At 36.7% G+C, this 21,689-nt stretch overlaps 3 protein-coding genes across 4 annotated transcripts; 1 reads left to right on the plus strand and 2 right to left on the minus strand.

Annotated features, from left to right (window-relative positions):
* Nucleotides 1-99: 99 nt before the first annotated feature.
* LOC121249994 (thiol protease aleurain-like) lies at nt 100-4,224 on the plus strand. The gene is made up of 8 exons (XM_041148896.1): nt 100-404; nt 531-652; nt 2,001-2,116; nt 2,227-2,300; nt 2,496-2,760; nt 2,935-3,066; nt 3,475-3,610; nt 3,933-4,224. Exons 1-8 carry the CDS (start codon nt 220-222, stop codon nt 3,968-3,970), a joined length of 1,068 nt encoding a protein of 355 aa, XP_041004830.1. The 5' UTR covers nt 100-219; the 3' UTR covers nt 3,971-4,224.
* Nucleotides 4,225-5,468: 1,244 nt separating this feature from the next.
* Nucleotides 5,469-8,542, minus strand: LOC121249995 (pentatricopeptide repeat-containing protein At2g06000). 2 transcript variants are annotated; one of them, XM_041148898.1, is made up of 2 exons: nt 6,245-8,542; nt 5,469-5,524 (listed from the first exon to the last, which is right to left on the minus strand). In XM_041148898.1, exon 1 carries the CDS (start codon nt 8,166-8,168, stop codon nt 6,375-6,377), a length of 1,794 nt encoding a protein of 597 aa, XP_041004832.1. In that variant the 5' UTR covers nt 8,169-8,542; the 3' UTR covers nt 5,469-5,524; nt 6,245-6,374. The 2 variants fall into 2 exon arrangements, with proteins under 2 accessions (XP_041004832.1, XP_041004831.1); XM_041148897.1 differs by having other exon boundaries at nt 6,165-8,542.
* A 1,942-nt stretch (nt 8,543-10,484) lies between these two features.
* On the minus strand, nt 10,485-16,008 carry LOC121249996. The gene is given in 17 exon segments (XM_041148899.1): nt 10,485-11,088; nt 11,091-11,148; nt 11,250-11,407; nt 11,504-11,573; nt 11,776-11,850; nt 12,049-12,372; nt 12,475-12,632; nt 12,966-13,131; nt 13,231-13,372; nt 13,705-13,812; nt 13,924-14,180; nt 14,315-14,440; nt 14,587-14,803; nt 14,900-15,024; nt 15,125-15,397; nt 15,486-15,831; nt 15,978-16,008. Coding segments are annotated over 17 exon segments (2,697 nt in total). The 5' UTR covers nt 15,986-16,008; the 3' UTR covers nt 10,485-11,002.
* Between the last annotated feature and the right edge of the window lie 5,681 nt (nt 16,009-21,689).

Consider the following 21,689-nt stretch of genomic DNA (forward strand, 5'->3'; position numbering starts at 1 on the left):
AGGGTCATGACAAATGTGATAATATAATACAGGCTACAGCGACGTTATGGAAATCCACGTCAGCGTATACGTCACCCAGAGTCCCATACCTACCATTCATTCATAGATACATACCCAACGGAATCCCCGAGTCCAATAAGAATCCAATCCCTGCTCACAGTTTGTCGCCCACCCCACAATCTTCGGAGAGAGAGAGAGAGAGAGAGAGAGAGAGAGAGAATGGCCTGCGTGAGCTTGGTCTCGTCGATCCTCCTACTGCTCTTCTGCGCCGCCGCAGGATCAACCTTCGACGACTCCAATCCCATCCGATTGGCATCCGATGGCCTTCGCGACTTAGAGGCTCAGGTCATCCAAGTCATCGGCCACACCAAACACGCCTTCTCCTTTGCCCGCTTCGCTCACCGGTGTGAACCCAGCCGTATACTGTCATCCGATCATCAGTGATCGGAAAATATGAATTTGTTTTCTATTTTGATATATGTTTAGAGTGAGCTAAGGACACCCCCCTTTGAACTGTACTGTGTTTGCAGGTATGGGAAGAGGTACGAGACCGGGGAGGAGATGAAGCTCCGCTTCGAGATTTTCTCTGAAAATCTGAAACTCATCAGATCCACCAACCGGAAGGGCTTATCTTACAAACTTGCCGTTAATCGTGAGCGTTGAATGTTTTTTTTTTTTTTTGTCAAGTATTATTTCTTATTTAAGGAGATAAACATCTGGTGAAATCGATTGCTTTAACTCAAAATTTTTAAGCTTTGAATTGGAAACCAGTTATATGTACGAACCCTAGCACCTAACTTCTTCTTCCTCCTTTTCTTTTATGGAAAATTAATTTTTAGGCCTTCGTTAGCCGTTGGATTAATTGAATTCAGGTGTGTGATTGGGGACCCCTAAAGACAAAGTCAGGGAATGCTAGATAGCTGACCATGCTAATATAGGCTCATTTCCCAAGCTCTGTCTATGAGAAAATTATCCTGAACCAATTGGAGCTTGTGATCTTGGCATACTACAATAGAATGTCATTCAGTGATTGGTTTCATCTGCTTACCCATTTGTGCTATATGTTTTTTTTTTTCTCTAGTTGCACAGCCATGGTAAAGTGTACCGAGTTTTATTGATTTGATTTTCTACTAAGCGTAACTTCTGTGAAAATAATCTTAAGTGATAAATCGAGAAAATTTGAAAAGATTTTCTGGTTGGTGAGTAGCCAAAACTAAATTGTGAATAATAATTAAAAATCTTACAGGTCAAATAAATACTCTTAACATCCTAGTGAGAATTATGATTGACAATTCATGTCCATGGATCAAGTTATTCCAAGTCATAAATATATCATTCTCTCACGTATACTACCTGTGTACTTGGGTTTTGCCTATTTCTATTAATAAAATTCTTATGATTACCTATCAAAAAAGTCATAAATATATCATTCTGAATCAACTTGAATAGGACTTTTCTAATTGAATGGATCAAAACCTTCAATCTTGACATGGCCTGTTTAAATACGAGTGGCACGACATAATCCATTTAATATACAAATCTTTTTGGGTTGACCCAAAGACAAGCTGTTTGAACCCATTTAATATAAATTTAACCCAAATATTTGATCTGACTCGATTAACACAATCTCTTATCTTATAAGTACAAATTATATAATGCATATTCACAGCTACATTCAGGAAAAAATTAATATCCATAACTATAATTAATAAGCATAACTTCTCATTGCCTTTCTAATTAAAATATTTTATACTCCAATAAAAATGTCTAAAGAGACAAACACAGAGTACATTTGCTTATTTTATCATGTCGAACCAAGTCAATTTGTGTTGGCTCATCCAATAACAGTCAACTTTAACCCTTTTATTTTTGTATTTAGTTCGTATTTGAGTTGTGGATCATGTAAAATGTTGTAAGCATTCAGTGAGATGAGGTTTACATTAACCAACCACTGATTTTTGTTAGTGACAACCAGCTTATGGTGTTAATTTATTGAACAGACTTTGCTGATTGGACTTGGGAAGAGTTCCAAAGGCACAGGTTGGGAGCTGCTCAAAACTGTTCTGCCACTTTGAAGGGCAACCACAAGCTTACTGATGTTGTTCTTCCCGAAACGGTATGTATTTGAAATTTTTACAACAAATCATACAATGGTATGAAATCGATGCAAATGGTAACACATCATTTAGTATTATTGTCATCATCATCATGTGTATTTGTATGCAGAAAGACTGGAGGGAAGAAGGCATAGTCAGCCCAGTTAAAGACCAAGGCCACTGCGGATCTTGCTGGACATTCAGGTGTGGCTTGAGTTTAGAACAGAAAAATGATAGGGAGATAAATAGTGAGGAAAGTAGTAACATTTCAGTCAAAAGTTTAACTCACCTTGTCGCCTTGTCGCATCCACCACTCATGAAAACACCTTATGTCCAAAATAAGGCACATATAATCTACCAGTCTATGCCCTCCTAACCATCAATATTTGTCTGTTGCAGCACCACCGGAGCTCTTGAGGCAGCATACGCCCAGGCATTTGGAAAGGGAATCTCTCTCTCTGAGCAGCAGCTTGTGGATTGCGCCGGAGCTTTCAATAACTTTGGCTGCAGCGGTGGGTTGCCATCCCAAGCCTTTGAGTACATCAAATACAATGGCGGCCTAGACACCGAGGAGGCATATCCTTACGCAGGAAAAGATGGTGCATGCAAATTTTCAGCGGAAAATGTTGGCGTTCAAGTCCTCGACTCTGTTAACATCACCCTGGTAAGTATTCTGGGCAAATTTCCTTACTTTTTTTAATATAATCTTTAGGTTTTCTGTTTCTATGTGTCTTGTGCACTTGATGTTTAAAGAGATGAAACATTTGTGTTAACCAAATATCACTTCTATATGGTTTTGACTTTTGAGAAACTTCTAAAATCTGGTGAACGCTTACAGGGTGCTGAAGATGAGCTAAAGCATGCGGTTGCAATTGTTAGGCCAGTGAGTGTGGCATTTCAGGTGGTAAATAGCTTCCGATTCTACAAGGAAGGAGTTTACACAAGTGATACGTGTGGCACCACTCCAATGGTGAGTTTTTATGATTAGGATATAGAATATTTTGATGGAATTTGGGCCATGAAACCATGTTTAGTTGATGGATTATGTTGTTAAATTTCAAGGCTTTAATTTGTTTTCACGTTTTCAAGACTATAGAGCATCATCATAAGTTCTTTGGATGTTATTCTAGAATTATTTGTAATATGGTTTATAAAGATTTTGGAAATTTTACGTCATGCTTTTGTTGTTTTATTGGCTTAGGAGCATCTGTATCTATCCATTCTCTATCCAATATATGAATTTAGAATTTGTATTTTTTTTTTTTTAGTATTATGTTCATACACTTACACACACATATCTCCTGCTATGTTATCATTCCTTGAGGAAAATCCACGAATCATATCATTCTTTTTAACAAACTGTAAATCTATCTGCCAGGATGTGAACCATGCTGTTCTAGCGGTGGGATATGGAGTTGAAGATGACATCTCTTACTGGCTCGTCAAGAACTCGTGGGGAGAAAACTGGGGTGACAGTGGCTACTTTAAGATGGAGTTGGGGAAGAACATGTGCGGTAAGCTTTCCAACTGACCCCGGTCGTAAATTCAATACATTGCCAAAGTTCAGAACCACATAGGTTATGGAATTTGATCAGATTATTAGAGGTCATTATTGGTCTTTAGGCTATGAGTTATAGTAAAGGTTAAGCTCACATGGCTTTCCTGTGCTTTAAGAGTCGATTGACTGGTGCTTTGTTGCTCAAAGGACAGGGTTTTTTTGAAATTGGCCTATATGTTTGATCGAAATTCTAGATTCACCATTGAATACTGCAATGAAACTTGGTTATGTTTATATTGCAGCTTTAATTATGCTAATAATGATCATAAAAATTGCAGGTATTTCAACATGTGCATCATACCCCATCGTCGCATAATCTGGTTTCGGGAGATACGGCACTAGGCTCTTTCGATGGATTATGCAGTCTTATCTTGTTTTAATCTACCATAATTAAAAAAGCTGTCTGCATTTAAGGTGGAGGGTCATCGTGTGATTTAATCGTAGTGTAAGGTTGTTGTACAAAATAAGATCCAAGATCAACAGTGCTGGCGACTGTAACATACAAACATATTCACTTGTGTATATTTATTTTTATTTTTTATAAATGGTGACGTGGACTCTATTTTGAGATTTTCATTGCATAAAACTGTATAAATATTCAAAAATTGACGAGCAATCTTATCATCGTTGGGCTTCTGTGTATACACAAAAGTTCTCTTTGCTTGGTGTCAAAAGAGACAAGTTCGGGTTTGTGCCAACGCCAAGGAAAATGATTTGTGTTGGCAGTTACATGAATTTATTTTTTGGGGGCAATTTATATTATAATATCCTTTTGTAAATAATGTATATCGTTTTATCTACAATGATACTAATAAAAACGCAAAAACCATAATTGAAGATGTTAAAAAAAGAAAAAGAAAAAGAAAATAAAAATGATATTGTGTTCATCAACCAAAAGATGCTAAAGGAAATAAGAGATGGAGAAAAATCATATGTTGGTCAATGGTTTTAAAAAAGAGAAATAATAATTACAGTCGTTAATACGTAAGCGCTGCATAATCACTTTAAAAAAAATAAATATATACAAGAGAAAAAATAATAATTTTTTAATATACTCTTTCAAAATGATTGCACGGCGCTTGAGCACTCCACGACTGCATGTAGCGTTACTATTGGAAGTTTCAAATTAATGGCATCACGTAGACAAGAAAGCAAAAGGGTGAAACTTGTTGAGATCTGTATTTTCAAATATGGAGGTCGCTAGTCACTTCTAACTTGGTCTTTACTCCGTTCACACAAAGAACCTAAAAACAACTGCAGAATAACAAAGCCTGATGCAATGAGAAACACAATATTGTCAACAACATTTTACTCTAGTATATCTATTTTTTGACAAAACATAATAGTACTGATCCATCGTACTGATCTCAGATGCTGTGATGCAATCAGCTACATCATGAGGAAGATCTAAAATTAACAGGCTCCAGCAAAAATTTTCCCACTTCAGCAGTGCAATTTGTGCTTCTTTTACACTTAACTACATATCTGCATTGTTCTCTCAACCTATTCGATGGTAGCAAGTCATCCTGAATGATTACTACAAAAACCCTACCAGCTAAAACTATGTGCTATATAAAATCCCTACCGAACAAAATTGAACTGCTTAATTGTTTGGTGGATCTAGCTCCATGCATGTGGGAATCTCGTTTAACATGGAACACCCAGGGATCTTAGCCACTTCTGACATCCGGCAACCAACTTGTTGAGCTTAGAGTGACTGCTGGCAGAAATTTATTCTACAATAAAACCCTAAATTCAACCTCTCCTCAAGATATGTAAAATGTTGAGAATTGCGAGTGAGATGAGACATTAACCGTTCAATGTCATTCAGAATTCCATACATCTGGTAAGCATCCAATATATCCCCGGCCTGCAAGTCCAGATAATCGAGATGGGCATTAAAATTCAGAAAATTAAAAGAAAGAAGGCAATTTAACATCAATCCTTTGGATAAGATTTTAAGCTAGACTATCTACAAATTTCATCATGTTGTCTGATGCCTTGGTGACAACCGACATCCCACTTTGTTCCAGACCATAATATAATCTTCCAGGTCATGACTATAATATAATCTTCCATTATGCAGTTCGACACATGAGCGACAGTGGGATACGGGATGCCCAAGCAATGTGTGCAACTGACAACATAATTTGAAGTGTACATATATTGTCACTCAACCCTTGGCCTTTGATTACCTAAACCCAAGTTAACCAACAAAATTATGTTTCTTTAAACTAGTGCGGTTCTCTATACTAGAGATGACCAAACATGATCCTTTGGGATCACAACAAGAAAGTATCATTGCAATTCCCTGACATATCATTGAGGGAAGATCGAGGGAAACATCCCAAAAAAGTTTGTTGTTCTTCCTCTACCAATCTTTAGAAGATTCAAACCCAACAAGATCAACCTTCCACCCCTTTTTAACCAGGGCCACAGACTAACGAATTTCAAATTCAGCAGAGAGAGAGAGAGAGGAGCAGATTGCAAAAGGAAGCATAAAAACATACAAGTTCAAGACAATCAGTGCCAATCTTGAGCCCACTCCTTTTAATTCCACCGAGGGGATAGACATGAACGAAGAACTTACAACTTGTCAAACTTTTGAGCCACAGGCTGGGTGTGGTCCTGATTTGGGCTAAATGAAAAAAAATGGCTGAATGGCATTGTCCAGCCATTAGGCGTACAAAATCAAGTCCACTTCCATAGTAGCCCTTCAACTAAACAGCCATTGGAATATCCATATTTGTTCCTACAGGAATAGTTCTTTTCAAAGATGGCGTAAACAAGTCCAGGTCCTGGGATACAGTTTGCTTAATGTGAAAAGCTTCATTAGGCATCCCAGCCTTCAAAAGGCAAGATATTAGAGAGTTCACAGTAATTGTATCCGGGGCACAACCAATCGATAACATCTTGTTAAAAATGCTGATGGCTTCAAACATTCTGCCTTTCATACAATGCCCAATGATGAGAATCGTAAATGTCACTTTATCTGGCTTGCATTTCTTCTCCTCCATCTCTGCCACAATCTCATTTGCCTCATCAACATTGCCAGCCTTGCAAAATAGATCAATTACAGGGTTGTACACAAAAGGTTTTGGGACAATATCACGCCACTTCAATTGCCTCAAAATATCACGAGCCTCATGCATTCTATTCTCCTTGCTCAAACCATTTATAAGAACAGAATAAGTATACACATTTGGACCCACATTTCTTGCACTCATTTCATGCCAAAGCTTCAAACCCTGATTAACCTGTCCGGTTCGACAATATCCATCAATTAGGGAAGTGAAGGTAACAACATCTGGAAAATAACCAAGAAAGAGCATCTTCTCATACATGGACAGTGCGGAAAGCATGTTGCCAGCCTTACCAAAACCATCAATGAGAACATTAAAAGTGATGGCATTTGGTTTAATTCCAGAATTAATCATCTCATCAAAAAGAACAGAGGCATCATCCGTCTTACCCAACTTGCAATAACCCGATATCAATGATGTATAAGTTACAACATCTGGTTTAGGCTCACCTCTTGTCCGTACCTCCTTCAACAATTCATGCCCTCTATTTACCTCATTCACTCGACATAACCCATTTATAAGAGTATTATAAGTAACAGCATCAGGAGAACAACCAAACCTCCCCATATCGTTCAAAAACACAAACGCCTGATTAACTTCTCCCATTCTGCATAAACCTCGAATAAGAATATTGAAAGTGAAAGTATCAGGATGAGAATGTGATTCCATATGCTCTCTAAATAAGCAAATGGCCTCATCTACCATATTCCGCCTAACCAACTCATCCAACAACTTATTATATACGAAAATACTCAATCCAACTTTATCACGCTGAGCTTCAGCGAGCAATTTCCTAGCAAGATCAAACTTGCCCACTTGTGTATACGACGATGCCAAAAATGCCACAATTGAACTATCAGGCAAATGCCCATCACTCCTCATGCAATCAAATACTACTTTTGCCGAATCGTAAGCACCCATTTGACAGAGAGACCTCATAAGCAAATTGTAAGTCCTGAGCGTATGACTGACACTCAAACTCTCCCTACTGAACTCGAAGAACTTCAAGCCCAACTTCGGATTATTTAACCTTCTAACAACCTCAAACGCAATCAATGGGGTCAAGTTCTTACTCAAATAACCCAAACAAGTATCTGACAGATGCGAACGAATAAATAGCGTACACACAACCTTGACCAACCAAGCGTCGGAACTTCGGTTTGAGATTACCTCTTTATCACTGAAGGGCCTGGACCAAGATACTCCTTGGGCGAGACTGTGGAAATGGGCAATGGCAACCTTGGAGGCTCGAACCCAAGGGGTACGGGTTGTGAAGAATAAGAGGGTCATCTGCAACGCCACGCCATCGCTAGGCTCAGCTCTAGGTTCACAGATATTTTCGATCACGATTCTTTTGTGGTTATGGCCAGAATTAAAACTGGGTCGCCCAGACTTTGTATTGGGTTTTTGCTTTGATTCCGTACTCTTCATGGAGATGGTGAATATCCCAGAAAAGATAGCATAGCAACCAAAGCCTGAAGACACCTTTTATACCATCCAATACATAAATGTTATCACTTTCCACTACAGAAAGTGAGTTAGATCAGAGCGATGCATAAAACTAAGAGAGCCCTTTACGCAGAAATGGAGAATTATGGAACTGAAACTCAATGGTTTCAGATTAAGGGAGTGAGACAGATTTTGACCCATTATCGCAAACGATGAACAATATTTACCAGAACGAAATTGTAGGAGAGGAGAGAGGGAGTGGCTGTGATAATGGTCAAGACGCTAGGGTTTTCAGCGGGCTTTCAATTTCGTCACCGCCCTCCCGAGCGAGCTTGCGACCAATAAGGCAGATAGCATCGGGGGTGGATCTTGGTGTTGGGCTATGAAAATGAGTTTTCAAGTTTCAACCCGTATAGAAGAAGAAGCCCATTTTCACTACAGCTGTCGACGTCCTTTGATTCACAGGGCCCAGGGCCCATATGGTGTTAAGAAATTCGAAAATGATAATCCAACTATTTTTACAATTTCTATATAATTCTTCAATAATAATTTATTGAAAAGTTGGGTCAAAGTTGCAATCTAATTGATTAAGCGAGTTATAATCGCAAGTAATAATTAGATTGCTTTCGAGTATGACTATGTGATATTTATAGTTTATACTTCGAATAAATTAGGTTCTTTATACTCTTAAATAAAAAAAACACACACATCAATTTTCTATTGAAGAATAGAAATATGCACCTAAACTAGATTGGATCCACTGAAACTAAATAAACAAAAATTAAAATTAAAAAGAACAAGAATATGCACCTCATTTTGTGGGTGAGATGCAACCCTACAAGGGTGGTCTGTCGGGCAGTAATAATAATAATAATAATAAATAGAAGAAGAAAGAAAGAGAGAGAGAAACAGACCGAACCGATACCCGTCCCTACTTAGCAAAACAGGTTGAAAACCAGTCCGGTTCCGATTTTGGATTTTAGAACACTGGTTCGAACCAAACCAAACCAAACCGGTACATATATATGTTATTTTTAATTTTTTAAGATTATATCAAAATAATTTTTATATGATTTCTTATATTATATATAATTTCTTTTATATTATATTATGTATTATATGCTAAATTACTAATTAATATAAAATAAAATTTTAAAATCTTATTATTTATGTCTATTAATCTTATAACATAAAATTGATATAACATTTGATTATGATATAACATAAATTAATTTTATAATTTTTAATATAGTATTTGAATTTTGATATAACATATAAATTTTAATTTTATAACATAAAATTAATATAACATAAAATGAGGGATATGGGTCAATCACTTGCTAAAGTTTTATTAGAGTATGATTTGTTTATCCGTAAAACTAGAAAAATAGGATTGCACCGAAACTAGGAAAACTTGAAGTTCCGATTTTGGTGTTGAATCGGTTGAATATTGATTTTTAAATTTGCAAAACCGATGTACACCAATTTAGTTCTAAAAAATGTCTTAAACCAAACCGTTTACCCCTAATGGTCTTTGGCTACTCAGTGCATGGGTGGCTAGACACACCTTGGCCGGGGGTGATTAGATGCCACCTTGGGTGGCCCTTTTGGTGGTTAGTTTTTATTTTTTAATTCTATATAAATAAGAAAAACACCTAGGTACTTGTGAGTGTATTTTTAAATTCAAATAATTCTGGTGGTTAAGCTATTAAAAATGGATATTATGTAACGAATTTTAATAACATGAAGGTGCATCCATATTTATAGAGTATAAAATTTTCTTATAACCAAACTAGCATTTGTTCCTGTTTTATCAATGAAAATTTAAAGCATTTAAGATCGGTTCTAATACCAACACCACTTAAATTTTTAGAAATGGTAGGGACACAACTAGTATATAACTATTGCCCAATCACATAATAAAATATGGTGTATTTGGATTTTTTCAAAAATTAATATTTTATTGTGGAGTTGTAAAATGTTTGTGTCCGGTTTTTTAGATTTTTATGGTAATGGTTTGTATGGAGATATAATCGAGCCGAATTTGAAAATGTACACAAATGAAATTATATGATATGAAAGTTAAATAAAATATTATTAGAATATAATTTATTATTATTATTATTATTATTTTTTAGATTTGAAAAAATTGAATTATTTATTATATTTTATGTAAAAATTTGAATAATGATTAGAGAGATCTCATCTACCAAACCAGGCTTCAGATATCTATAAACTCCAGATTTCGAGTCCGGGTTTGGAGTCTCGAGTGGAAATGGAAATTATACATAACATAAATATTACGATATTTATTGTTATTTATATAGATATTACGAATAGCATTATTATATGTTACATAAGTATTGTATGACATATTTTATGTCTATCTATTCAAAATTCAAGTAAAAGTTTTGGGAAAAATCTGATCAAAATGGCTATCCAATACATGATCAGGTAGGTAGGGGGTGTAATCCTGAACATGCTACTCGACTGCTCAGTAACAACTATAGTTTTGAATTCAGGTGGCTTGGATTGTCCACAACTCGAGCCGAACTGGAGCCCAAACTCGGACAGAGCCTCAAGTCGCCCTATCTGCTCAAATACAACCCAACATGACCTTTAAGTCAACCAAAGAATGGTTGAGTGGCCTCACCCCGAAATGTAACGTCTCTCCCACGATTGAAAACTTTTGTCTTTGCATGGCTCGATTCACAAGCCATAACACTCAATTATAGGGAAAATGTCAGCTTAACATTACCAGACCTTTTCTGCAAAACACTATAGTTGATGATGTTTTAATTCTCAAAACCTCAGAATTACAATGGGTTGACATGGGCAGTTTCATTCAGAAAGAGACAACCAAACACATCATTGAAGAAATCTTGACCTTTAATGACTCCCCTCCAACTATAGATTCGGTATCATACTTGCACGCTCTTGTACAGTCGGGACAGTAAGTCACCTTCATAACAAACAACATATCATTTTTTTGGATCCAAACAAATTAAAATAAATAAATAAATAAATAACTGGAAGTTGGCATTCAGAATTCCAAGTACAAACCTCCAGTAACTTTGGCTGGAAAGAGCTATCAAGCATTACATCCACACCATAGATAGCCCTCGATCTAGGACTATGCATCTCTGGATGTACTGCAGTAGCTGCCTCGAAGACCGACCGTATCATCTTTCTTATTCTTAGGTGGATCTCCAACCATTTAACTACAATAAACATAGGAATTACACTAGGAGTTGTTATGAGAAAGTGTGGGCTCCTCGGAAGACGAACAATAATTATAGATGAGCAAGCCCCCATACCTTTATGTTCCTGTTCAAATTCTGTCACAAACTCTCGCGTGTTTTTATGACTGAATCTCCCACGATAGTTCTGGAAGCCATAAAAGTGATCATTGACTAAAGTAGAGCTTTCATTGTAATCTCAGAAACTTGTTTCTAAATAAAATGGACAAATTTCATTAGATTCCCTTTCACTCGGCCTTCAGGTTTAAATCCCATGGGAGGTGTCCATAACCACATGTAACAGAAATTTAATAGAGGGTATGGTTAAAACATGGTGCATAGAAACATACCATGACAGTAAAGTGAGTCTCATATTCGAAAAAACTGTGCTTGTCCAAGGAATATGGGTTGTTTGCCAATCTAACCTGAAAATGAAAGTGAAAGAACCACCTTAAAAACATGGGTTGTCCTAAAGCAGATACCATCCAAAATAGGCCACAAACAGTGTTCTTCATTCATCTTTAGATAACAATGCAACGGGTCCATATCATATAGGCATATTTTTTGATGCATAACATATAGGCAGATAGCAAACTATTAGACCAAAGAAATAATATGCATACCCAGAAAACGTCGGAAAGGAATAGTTCTAAAGGATTCATACTCCGAACCAGAACTATGTAACGGATATCAAACTTCTTCCCATTGAACAAAGCAGGGTGCTCAATATACTTTTGGCAAATTTTAGGCCCAGTCTCCATCAGACGGATGATAGCAGATAAATTATCAGTGACAGTTGTATCAATAGTTCGTGCCATGTTCCAAGGTTTTAAGATCCATAGATTGTCAAGCCCATCTCTACTGCGTACATAATAATCACCAATAAGTTGAGCTAGATGGGTTTCGAGATTATAAGTGGGCTGCAACCATTCAGGAGATCCATGTGCCTGTTGGAAAGAAAATTATTCAAATTTAATGACAGAATAAGGTCAGTTCATTCAAGAGTGCTGACAGTAGCATGTAGATGAAAGCAAGCTTGCTTTCCTGACCTTCTGAATAGTCTCTGCCAAATGATGTTTCATGACAAGACAAGCCTCAAAAGGAAATTGGTTTATGAATTGCTGATCCATTATTCCAGCAGCCTTCTTCACATCTTCATCTACCTGCATACTAGTCCATATAATATCGGCATCCTTTGGTTCAGATGCTGTAAGCAAAAGAAATCATAGAAGAGAACTTACAGGAGAGAAGAAAGCATAGTAAAAAAAAAAAAAAAAAAAGACAACCTAAATGACAAATATGAAGTAATTATAGTCAAACAAAACCACCACCACTAAGAAAATCTAAGTTTTGCTTAGAGACCGTAATACAGATAACTAAATGGAGCCTGTAATATCACATATCCTTACTGATATCTTGCAGATGCATAAACATCCAACCAATTTATAGAAATATTAAAATACAATCACAAAAGAAAATAAATATACTAATTAAAAGTCCATCATAAAGGAGTTTGAAAGCAGTGAAACGCAGCACATACTGATAACAAATTCTGGACGCGTTAATAACTCTTCCACTTGAGGAATATCAGTGTAAACACATAAAGCAGATTCATCAGTACGATGTATACTAATAGTTGTAGAAGACTGAATGGATGGAGAGATCAAGCTTCTCAATTGCAATTTCTGATGGTGTTTCTTGTACTCCTGAAGGAATTAATTTATCTTTAACTGATGAAAAAGTCAAAGTTTAAATGGTTAATGACAGTGAGAGTCACCATCTAATATAGAAATAGAAGACAATACATGGATAAAGTAATTCTGTGGAGTATGGAACCAAGCAGAGAGTCTAGCAGATCGTTGTTTGTCTTCCCCAATACCGAAAAGGAAATCACGGGTACACTCATCTCCTTTTTGAACATTCTGGGTTGGCCACAAAATAGAAAAGCTGAAAAAAAGGAAAATAGGAATTGTTTGTCAACAATTTTGCTAATGCCATTTGCTTTACAAAGGCAAACAAGCATAAAAACAAAATGCATATCAAGTCCCAGTCCCACGTGCATTTTTATAAACCAAAACCACAAGGTTCATATGGGTGTTGAAATTAACAATACGGACGAATTGAGATGTAGAACACGCACCAAGTAGTTTTACATACTTCAGTAAATAATAAAGAATGAAAATCCATCAAACGCCAAGTACTAAGTCAACATACTAAATGACAAAAATGGTATCTGCATCAAAGCAGCAAAGCAAACTCAAGAAAGATAAAAGGAAAACCTCACAGCTGATGCCAGATTCCCCTCTGGCATGAAGAGAAAGGGAGCCACCATGAAATTTGGCTCATCACTATGCCTCAGTGCTGAGCCCAGTTCATCCATCACATACCTACAAAGAATTCCAAACAACCATCACGACTTCAAAGTATCACTGAATACAGAAGATTTTTTTTATCAATTTTTTAATGCATAACATTTGGGTTCTTAAATAAATGCATACCATACAGAGGTTTCATCAATCTTTTCCTCATCTGCAAGTCTATATGTCATCAAATATAGCCACATCGCATTTATAATACGATCAGCAAGAGTCTCCTCAGCAGTCCATTCAGGAAGACGTGGCCGAAGCATAGAGTCAATCACATGCTTTCCAGTTTCTAATATCTTTGAGGCATTGACACCATTCAGTTCAGAAAGTTCAGGAAGGGATTCAAGAATTTGGATGGCAGTTACTCCAAGGGGCCCAGGAATATCAACCTGTACAATGATTTTTATTTTTATTTTTATAATTAACCTGTACAATGATTTAACATCTAGAAAGACTCAAACTCTTCAAAGTCTTCAACAACAGTGTCTCTGTGGAGCATTGTAGCTATATCAAACAAAAATACCTCCAGAGACTGTAAGCAGGGAAATCCCTTCAGGACTTCCAATAAGTCACCACCTGAATTCAATTCCAACGGATTCCCCCGCAGATTCAAGTATGATAGAGATGGCAACTCAACAGGGGAAAAAGTCTGAACAAAATTAGAGAAGTATCGGCAATGAGTACACTATTTGGACTAACTTATTACTGCAAACTGCACGTACAAAATCCAAAAAGAAATCAAACTTTGTCCTTTTTTCTTTGCATATCTGAATTGCAAATAGATAATGTTCAAACCTTATTGATCAAGCTGTGGATACACCTATTCGAGAGGTCGAGAGAGGCCACTCTCTCCAATGGCCGGTCACCCAGATGGACTCTGCCTGGATTATCCTTTACATACACTCCTCCACAGAAGCCCAACGCCCACTCCCCAAAGTTGGCGGTGAATTGTGAGTTGTAGATTTCTAAATTCGGCAACCTTTGAAGAACAATATCAGCTAATTGCTCCTTGCTGGATTTTGTTTTTTGGAAAAAAATGTTCAGTATCATCTCTTAATAAACAACCTACTTTTAAACCAACAATTTCCAAAGTATCAACCAACATTACCAATTGTCGACGACAGGATTATTGTTAAGCCACAGCGCTCTTAAGTTTCCAAATTTAGTAACTTCCCGGGAAACTATTTCCATATTCTCAAGTTTGTTTCCGCACAGACTCAGCGAAAGTAAACCCTAATTAGCATATCCAACAGAGAAAAACATATAGAGACGCCAAAAACATCCACAAAAATATTCTAAATGCAAAAAACTCAAGAAAGCATATCTTTCACACCGGGAATCTACTAGATAAGTCGAGGGACAACAGCAAGTCATCGTCAATGTCAAGCTCCTCAAGCTCCAACCACAAAACGGCGCCGTCTTGTCCGTTCTCTTTGGCAGTATTGATTTCACTTTCAACCAGTTCTGCAACTCTCAGTTCGGTACCGGTTTGATGCGAAACTCCGTCTACAGATTCATTGGTCTCTTCGGGATCGGAATTCGAATCGATATCTTCCAAGCACATCAAAGCGGCCATCCTCTCTGCCAATCCCTGAACTTCCCGCAACTGAAAAAGAAAAAGACACAAAATATAAAATAGAAGAAAATGATATCTAAGTGAATGGAGACTATGAGGTTATGCTGAAACCCAGGACCTGTTTGTAGGCGTCGGAGAGGCGGAAAGTCCAGGCGTGGTCGACGAGGAAGACGTGGGAGTCCTTGGGCATGAAGTCGGAGGTGAGGAAGAGACGCCTCTGACGACCATCGCAGGTTTCGATTCTGAAATGGGCGCCGCCGTCGAAGGTTTCCGACGAGAGTTTCCGGAAAAGCTGGTAGTGCAGTGATTGAGGGAGTCCAGACGCCGTGAGTAGCAGGCCGTGGACTTTCACGAAGTCCTCGTAAGTTTCGACTCTCTTGGCGACGGCCATTGCTCGGCGACTAAAGCAGAGTGGCTGCGAGGTCAGTAAATGCTTTCCGCACTGCTGCTTAAAGGGTTTAAGCGGTGGCGGGTTTTTAGTTTGAGAAATTATTTACATAAGGTTGATGTAGCCGGAAAAAAAAAAAAAAAAAAAAAAAAAAAAAAAAAAAAAAATATCACGTTGAATGTATGGAGGGTGTGGTTGATGCGTATCATTGCTAGTTTAAGTAAATCCATTTCATTGAGAAAAGTTCTATTAGCGGTGCTAATAAAATATTTATACATAATTTAATTTAAAAGAGAAAATTTTTAATTTTTAATCTTATAAATTTATTTAAGCAATATGGATGGTATACTCTACACGTTACTGGATTGAGAATAAAATAACCAATTGATTTAAGAGTAGTGCTATATATAATTTTAGGGTGGGCAAGCTACGCACTTTCATTTAAAAAACAGTTTTGATACTTATCATCTACACATTATATTTATTTATTTTTATTGGTTTCATTCCCCCTCAACAAATTAAATTATTTTACTATTTATTCATACATCACATATTTAATAAGAGAACAAAAATAAAAAAGATGTATAGTATGGAGATAATAAATAAAAATTTTCTAAAAAAAAATAAAATCTACTATTAAAAAATAATTTTTTATATAAATATTATATCTTTTTTTTTTTTTAAAAGAAGATACACGAAATTCACGGACCTTAAAACTAACTAAATATCATTTCTCTTGTTAAAAGTTGAAACATTAGTGTTTTGTTGTTTCTAAAAAGTTAAAGATAAATGGATTATGCTAACAACAAATTAAAAGAAAATAATACACACAACTCTATTTACTCTTTTTTTTCTTTTTTTCTTTTTTGAATCAGGATAGAGTTTTATTCGTCATATGCAAATCAACTCTGTCATTACAGATTTTCTCACTCAATACTGAGTTTAAAATCTATATAGGACCTTCCTCTATCCATACTGTCTCTCCTAAACATAAAATAACTAACTTTTCCAATTTATGTTACTTAGTATTGGCCTCCTAATATGTAAAGCAAACACTCTAGCTTGGTCTTTCAATAAACATGCTTCGAATATCAACAATCACATTTCCATAATCTATAGAATTAATATCTCCCCTGCAATTTGTATCCTTCACAACTGTATGAGAATCTCCTTCCAGTATCACCCTTGACAGGCCCGCTCAATGCAAAAGTCCATAACTCTTCTTAAGGCCAGTGCCTCTGCTATAACAGGCTTCATTTTATGCTTTATGTTTGAACATAGAGTAGCCAAAATCTCTCATGTAGTGTCTCTAATTATCACTCCAAGCCCTGTAATCTTTGATTAATTATCTACAACAGCATCTTGTTGGCCTTACAGTATAAACCTGTTGGTTTTTTTCCAGTTGCTTAAGGTTCTCTGCACTCTTCTTGATAGCATATTGTAAGAATATTATTTTTGTTTTGAGATTTGAAAAAGTTGAATTATTTATTGTATTTTGTATAGGAGTTTGAGAAAGTTATAATGATTAGATGAGATGAGATGAGATGAGTTGAGATAAGTTGAGAGGAGCTCTCTCATTCCAAACAACCCCTTAGTTTCATCCATAGCTTCGTGAAAACAGTTTCATTACTAGACCACTTCTACATTGGACTCCCAGTTTATCTGCAAACATTTGAGGCCGCAGGACCGCTCCACAAAGCATGCACATATGAGTCAACTTCTATTTCACAAACTAGGCATAAGCTATTATCAGTGGTATTCTTTGTACTCAATCTTGAATCTTATTTTAAACTAGGGATATTTTTATAAATTCATTACTTAAGTATCCTAGATTTAAATTTCTTTGCGCACGATTTTCTGTCGTTTCCTTCTTCAATTGATCGACATAGCAGAGGTTAGCCAAGGCCCAAGGCTCACAACAATTGCACCACCAAAAGCCACTCCAACTGACACTGCTACGTGGCTGGGAAGCAAAATTAGGAGTGAGCACCTGCTTAGTCGGAGTCAAATTCCCCTAAATCCGACTCCGACTCCGACTTGTGTAGGCTTTGATTCAACTCCGACTTGTCAGGCCGGAGTTGGATATGGGCTTTCAGCTTTGGACTTTTTTCTTTTTAGCTTCATATTTAATCTATTTAAAAAAAAAATTGTGGGCTTTCAAATTTCAACTTTTCTAAAAAATTAGAAATTAAAACTAAATCATTCACTACTAATTTACTTCTATACTAATATCTAACTTATTGTTATACTAAACTTATACTATAGTGTCTAATTATATGTTATCATACTATAGTATTTCATATTATTTTTAGTGTCTAATTTATTTATAACTTATTTCGACACTAGACTTATTTTTAGTGTCTGTATGGTAGTAATACTATAATGTTTACATATACTAAAATATCATTAGTCTATTTATATTATATTATAAGTAAATTATTTTATAATAATTAGCTCATACTAGTATATTATTGAAGTTAATTATATAAGCTTTAGTTATATAACTATATAACATAAGTATAATATCGGAGTAAGAGTCGAAGTCGGAGGGCAAAATCAGAGTCGGAGCATAAAGTCAGAGTCGGATCGGATTGGATTGGAGTTGGAGGTGTCCAACTAGAAAAAAAAACAAAAAGAAAAAAAAAAACGACTCCAACTCCTATTTGTCGAAACCAGAGCAGAGTTGGATTCTGAGTTGGATTTTTGAATTTTTGCTCAGCCCTAAGCAAAACCGCAAAATAGGTTTTAGTTCTTTTCTCTTCCTCTCTCACCATGAAATAACTCAAGGAAACTAGATCAGATTGTTAAAGTTCAGCCCACCTAAACTGCTATAAATCTCAGCTCAACAACTAAGACACCATACACTCCAAACTCATGACCAACACCTTGTTGCACTACCAGAACACCATCCCTGTGAGGCCCGCCTTGAAGAGAATTTCAAATCACCAGCTTATACATTGTGGAGGACTAGAACTGACAAAACGAAGCCAATGTGTTCTCCTCTGCTGCACTGTTAACATGGCCTTTTCCTCCACAATATGTCATTGTACCTTCAACCATCCTCTTTTCTCTTGGTATTATATGTTTTTAAACGAAGCACCGTGTAATTGCACAGAAACACACCACCGTTTGCCTTTACCTCAATCTCTGCTTTCTCCATTCATAGCTAGCTCAATGTTTCATTCCTCTGATCTTGTTACCCTATGAAATGGTATTATTTTATTGATATTTTCCTGCAAAGTACATGTAAATTGAGTATAGAAATATGTGCACAACAGTGGCTAAATTTACAGATTTGTACAAAGAAAGAGGAAATCAAATTATGGACGATGTGCTAGCAGTCATAAGGACTTGATCTTCAATGCTTCATCTCCGGGAGTGTCAGCCTTAGCATGATTTTTGGGATTGGTTGAATCTGTGATTATGGAAACTCTATCACGACCCTTCAAGCTCATCGGGATGGGATAGACAATGAGCTTGTTTCAAAGAAGAGAAAACTTAGGAGCAACTAACGGTTTAGTGAGAACGTCTGCAGGTTGATCTTTCCCAGAGATAAACTGAACTTTTAAGTGCCCATGAGCTACTCTTCCCACACAAAACGGAAGTCAATGGCTACAAGTTTTGTGCGGGCTTGAAAAAACAGATTGACTGAAAGATAAGTGGCCCCAATATTGTCACACCACAAACTAGGAGGTTGATGGAGAAAAATACCAAGTTCTTTGAGAAGACCCTGGATTTAAATGAGTTCAACTGTAGAATTGGCTAAGGCTCTATATTCAACTTCGGTGCTGGAGCGAGCAACAATTTGTTGTTTCGAGAGCTCTAGGAGATAAGATTAGTGCCATAGAATATTAAATAGCCACTAGTTGGTCGACGATCATCTAAGCATCCAGCGCAGTCTGCATCAAAAAAGGCCTGCAAGGAAGGGCTTCCATTGGGACAAATGAGCAAGCCAAAAGCAGAAGAAGCCTTGAGATAGTGAAGAATTCGCTTGACAGTAGTCCAATGATTAATAGTGGATGATGAATATATTGATATACTTTATTAAATGCAAATGATATATCAAGTTGGGTCAAAAGGGCCTATTAGAGGGCTCCAGCGATAGAGGGTAGGATCATGGAAAGGGTCACTGTCATACAATTTTAAGGAATGGGCCAAAGACATGGGTATGGAGACTGTTTTGGCATTGGACATAATTGTTTTCTGAAATAGATCTAAAATATACTTCTGTTGGGAAATAAACAACCCACCATTGTGAGAGTGGACCTCAGTGCCCAAAAAGTAATGAAGCCAGCCCAAGTCCTTCATGGGGAGGCCTTGTTGAAGATGATGAACCAGAGAAGAGATGACAACCATGAAGGAACAGGTAACCAAAATATCATCAACGTAGATGATAAAAAAAATCTCTAGAGAGGATTGCCGATAAATGAACAAGGAGTTGTCGGCTTTAGATGCAGAGAAACCGAGTTCAGAGAGTCAGGCACTTAGTTTGGAAAATCGTGACCGGTGCTTGCTTAAGGCCATAAATGGCCTTGTGAAGTCGGCACACATGGTGAGTATATTGAGGATGTAAAAAGCCTTGCGGTTAAGCCATAAAGGCAGAGTCACTGAGTTCATCGTACAAGAAAGCATTTTAAACATCGAATTGTTGAATAGGCCACGAGCAGTTTACAAGAATGGAGAGGATGAGTCTGATTGTCTGGGGCTTGACCACTGGGTTGTAGGTCTCTTTGTAATCTAGACCAGGCTGCTAATGAAATCCCTTGGCCACAAGTCGCGCCTTAGGATAGTGTCGTTAGCATTGTACTTGAGGTGATACACCCACTTATTGCCAACAATGTTCATGTGGGAGTAGTTGGAACCAGAGACCATGTCATATTGCACAAAAGAGCATCACATTCCATGGTACTATCTTTTCGGTATGTTGCTTGGGTAGCAAACTTTTTTTTGTAATCGGGTCCTCATCGGATGAGCAGGTGGGACAGTGATGGAGGTAGGAGGAGTAGATTCAGGTACTGGTCAGGCAGAGGGTTGTTTTGCTGTTGAAGTTGGTGTAATGGGCAATGTTAAAGAAGATGAGGACACAATGAGATCATGTGAGGCGCTAGGCATGGCAATAAGGTCCACAGTCGGTACCTGCAAAGGAAAAGGTAGGGAAGCCAGATAATTGTTTGAGCTATTAGTGGGCTTGGGTTGGGACTCATGAAATGGAAATAAAGTCTCGAGATGACATGAGATCATCTCATCTTATCTAAGTGTTTACATAACCTTTATCTCCTCAAAAACTTATATGCTTGTAATAGCTAAAATATTATTACATTCGAAGAATTAGCCCCTCGTGATTTTATCGCCCTAACAACTAATCATAACATAATAATTAAACCTCGAAAATAGTTTTTCTTTTCGTAACCTTTAATCACATAAGCTCATGACATATCTCTCATAAAGCATGTCCTCAAATAGATACCTTACCCTTGACACTTAACCCAAAATAATCATCAATCGTACTTAACCGCAAAATCGGAATACCACATAGATTGATAATAAACAACCCTTGGCACTTGAAAATTATCGACTTATGGCCCCATGTCTAAACTGCAAACAGTTTTATTTCCATAACCCTTGCAACATCTTTTTATTCTTAGTCTAAGCATCAAACATGTAACGCCCTTACACATTTCATCTGTTAAAAACTTACTGTCAACTCCCAACTTAGGGCATATTTGGACACTTGAAGTATCTTAAAATTTTGTGAACAACAGTAAATAGTTTGAGTGAAGATATTTTATTGGGTTTAAATGGTTGAATAAAAATATTATAAAGTTAAAAAACCATTTCAATATTATTTTCTAATATTATTATTATTTTGAAGTTTGTAAAAATTGTATTGATTTTTTTTTGTTCTGTTTTGAAGTTTGTAAAAGTTGTATTAAA

Source organism: Juglans microcarpa x Juglans regia, chromosome 2D (assembly GCF_004785595.1).
Source record: "Juglans microcarpa x Juglans regia isolate MS1-56 chromosome 2D, Jm3101_v1.0, whole genome shotgun sequence".
Taxonomy (NCBI): Eukaryota; Viridiplantae; Streptophyta; class Magnoliopsida; order Fagales; family Juglandaceae; genus Juglans; species Juglans microcarpa x Juglans regia.

Bases quoted from the DNA above. Each gene is read 5' to 3' on its own strand.
- LOC121249995 (XM_041148898.1), bottom strand. From the start codon at position 8,168: ATGAAGAGTACGGAATCAAAGCAAAAACCCAATACAAAGTCTGGGCGA.
- LOC121249994 (XM_041148896.1), top strand. From the start codon at position 220: ATGGCCTGCGTGAGCTTGGTCTCGTCGATCCTCCTACTGCTCTTCTGC. The intron at 653-2,000 runs GTGAGCGTTGAA...TTTATTGAACAG, and splicing joins TTACAAACTTGCCGTTAATC to ACTTTGCTGATTGGACTTGG. The intron at 2,117-2,226 runs GTATGTATTTGA...ATTTGTATGCAG, and splicing joins ATGTTGTTCTTCCCGAAACG to AAAGACTGGAGGGAAGAAGG.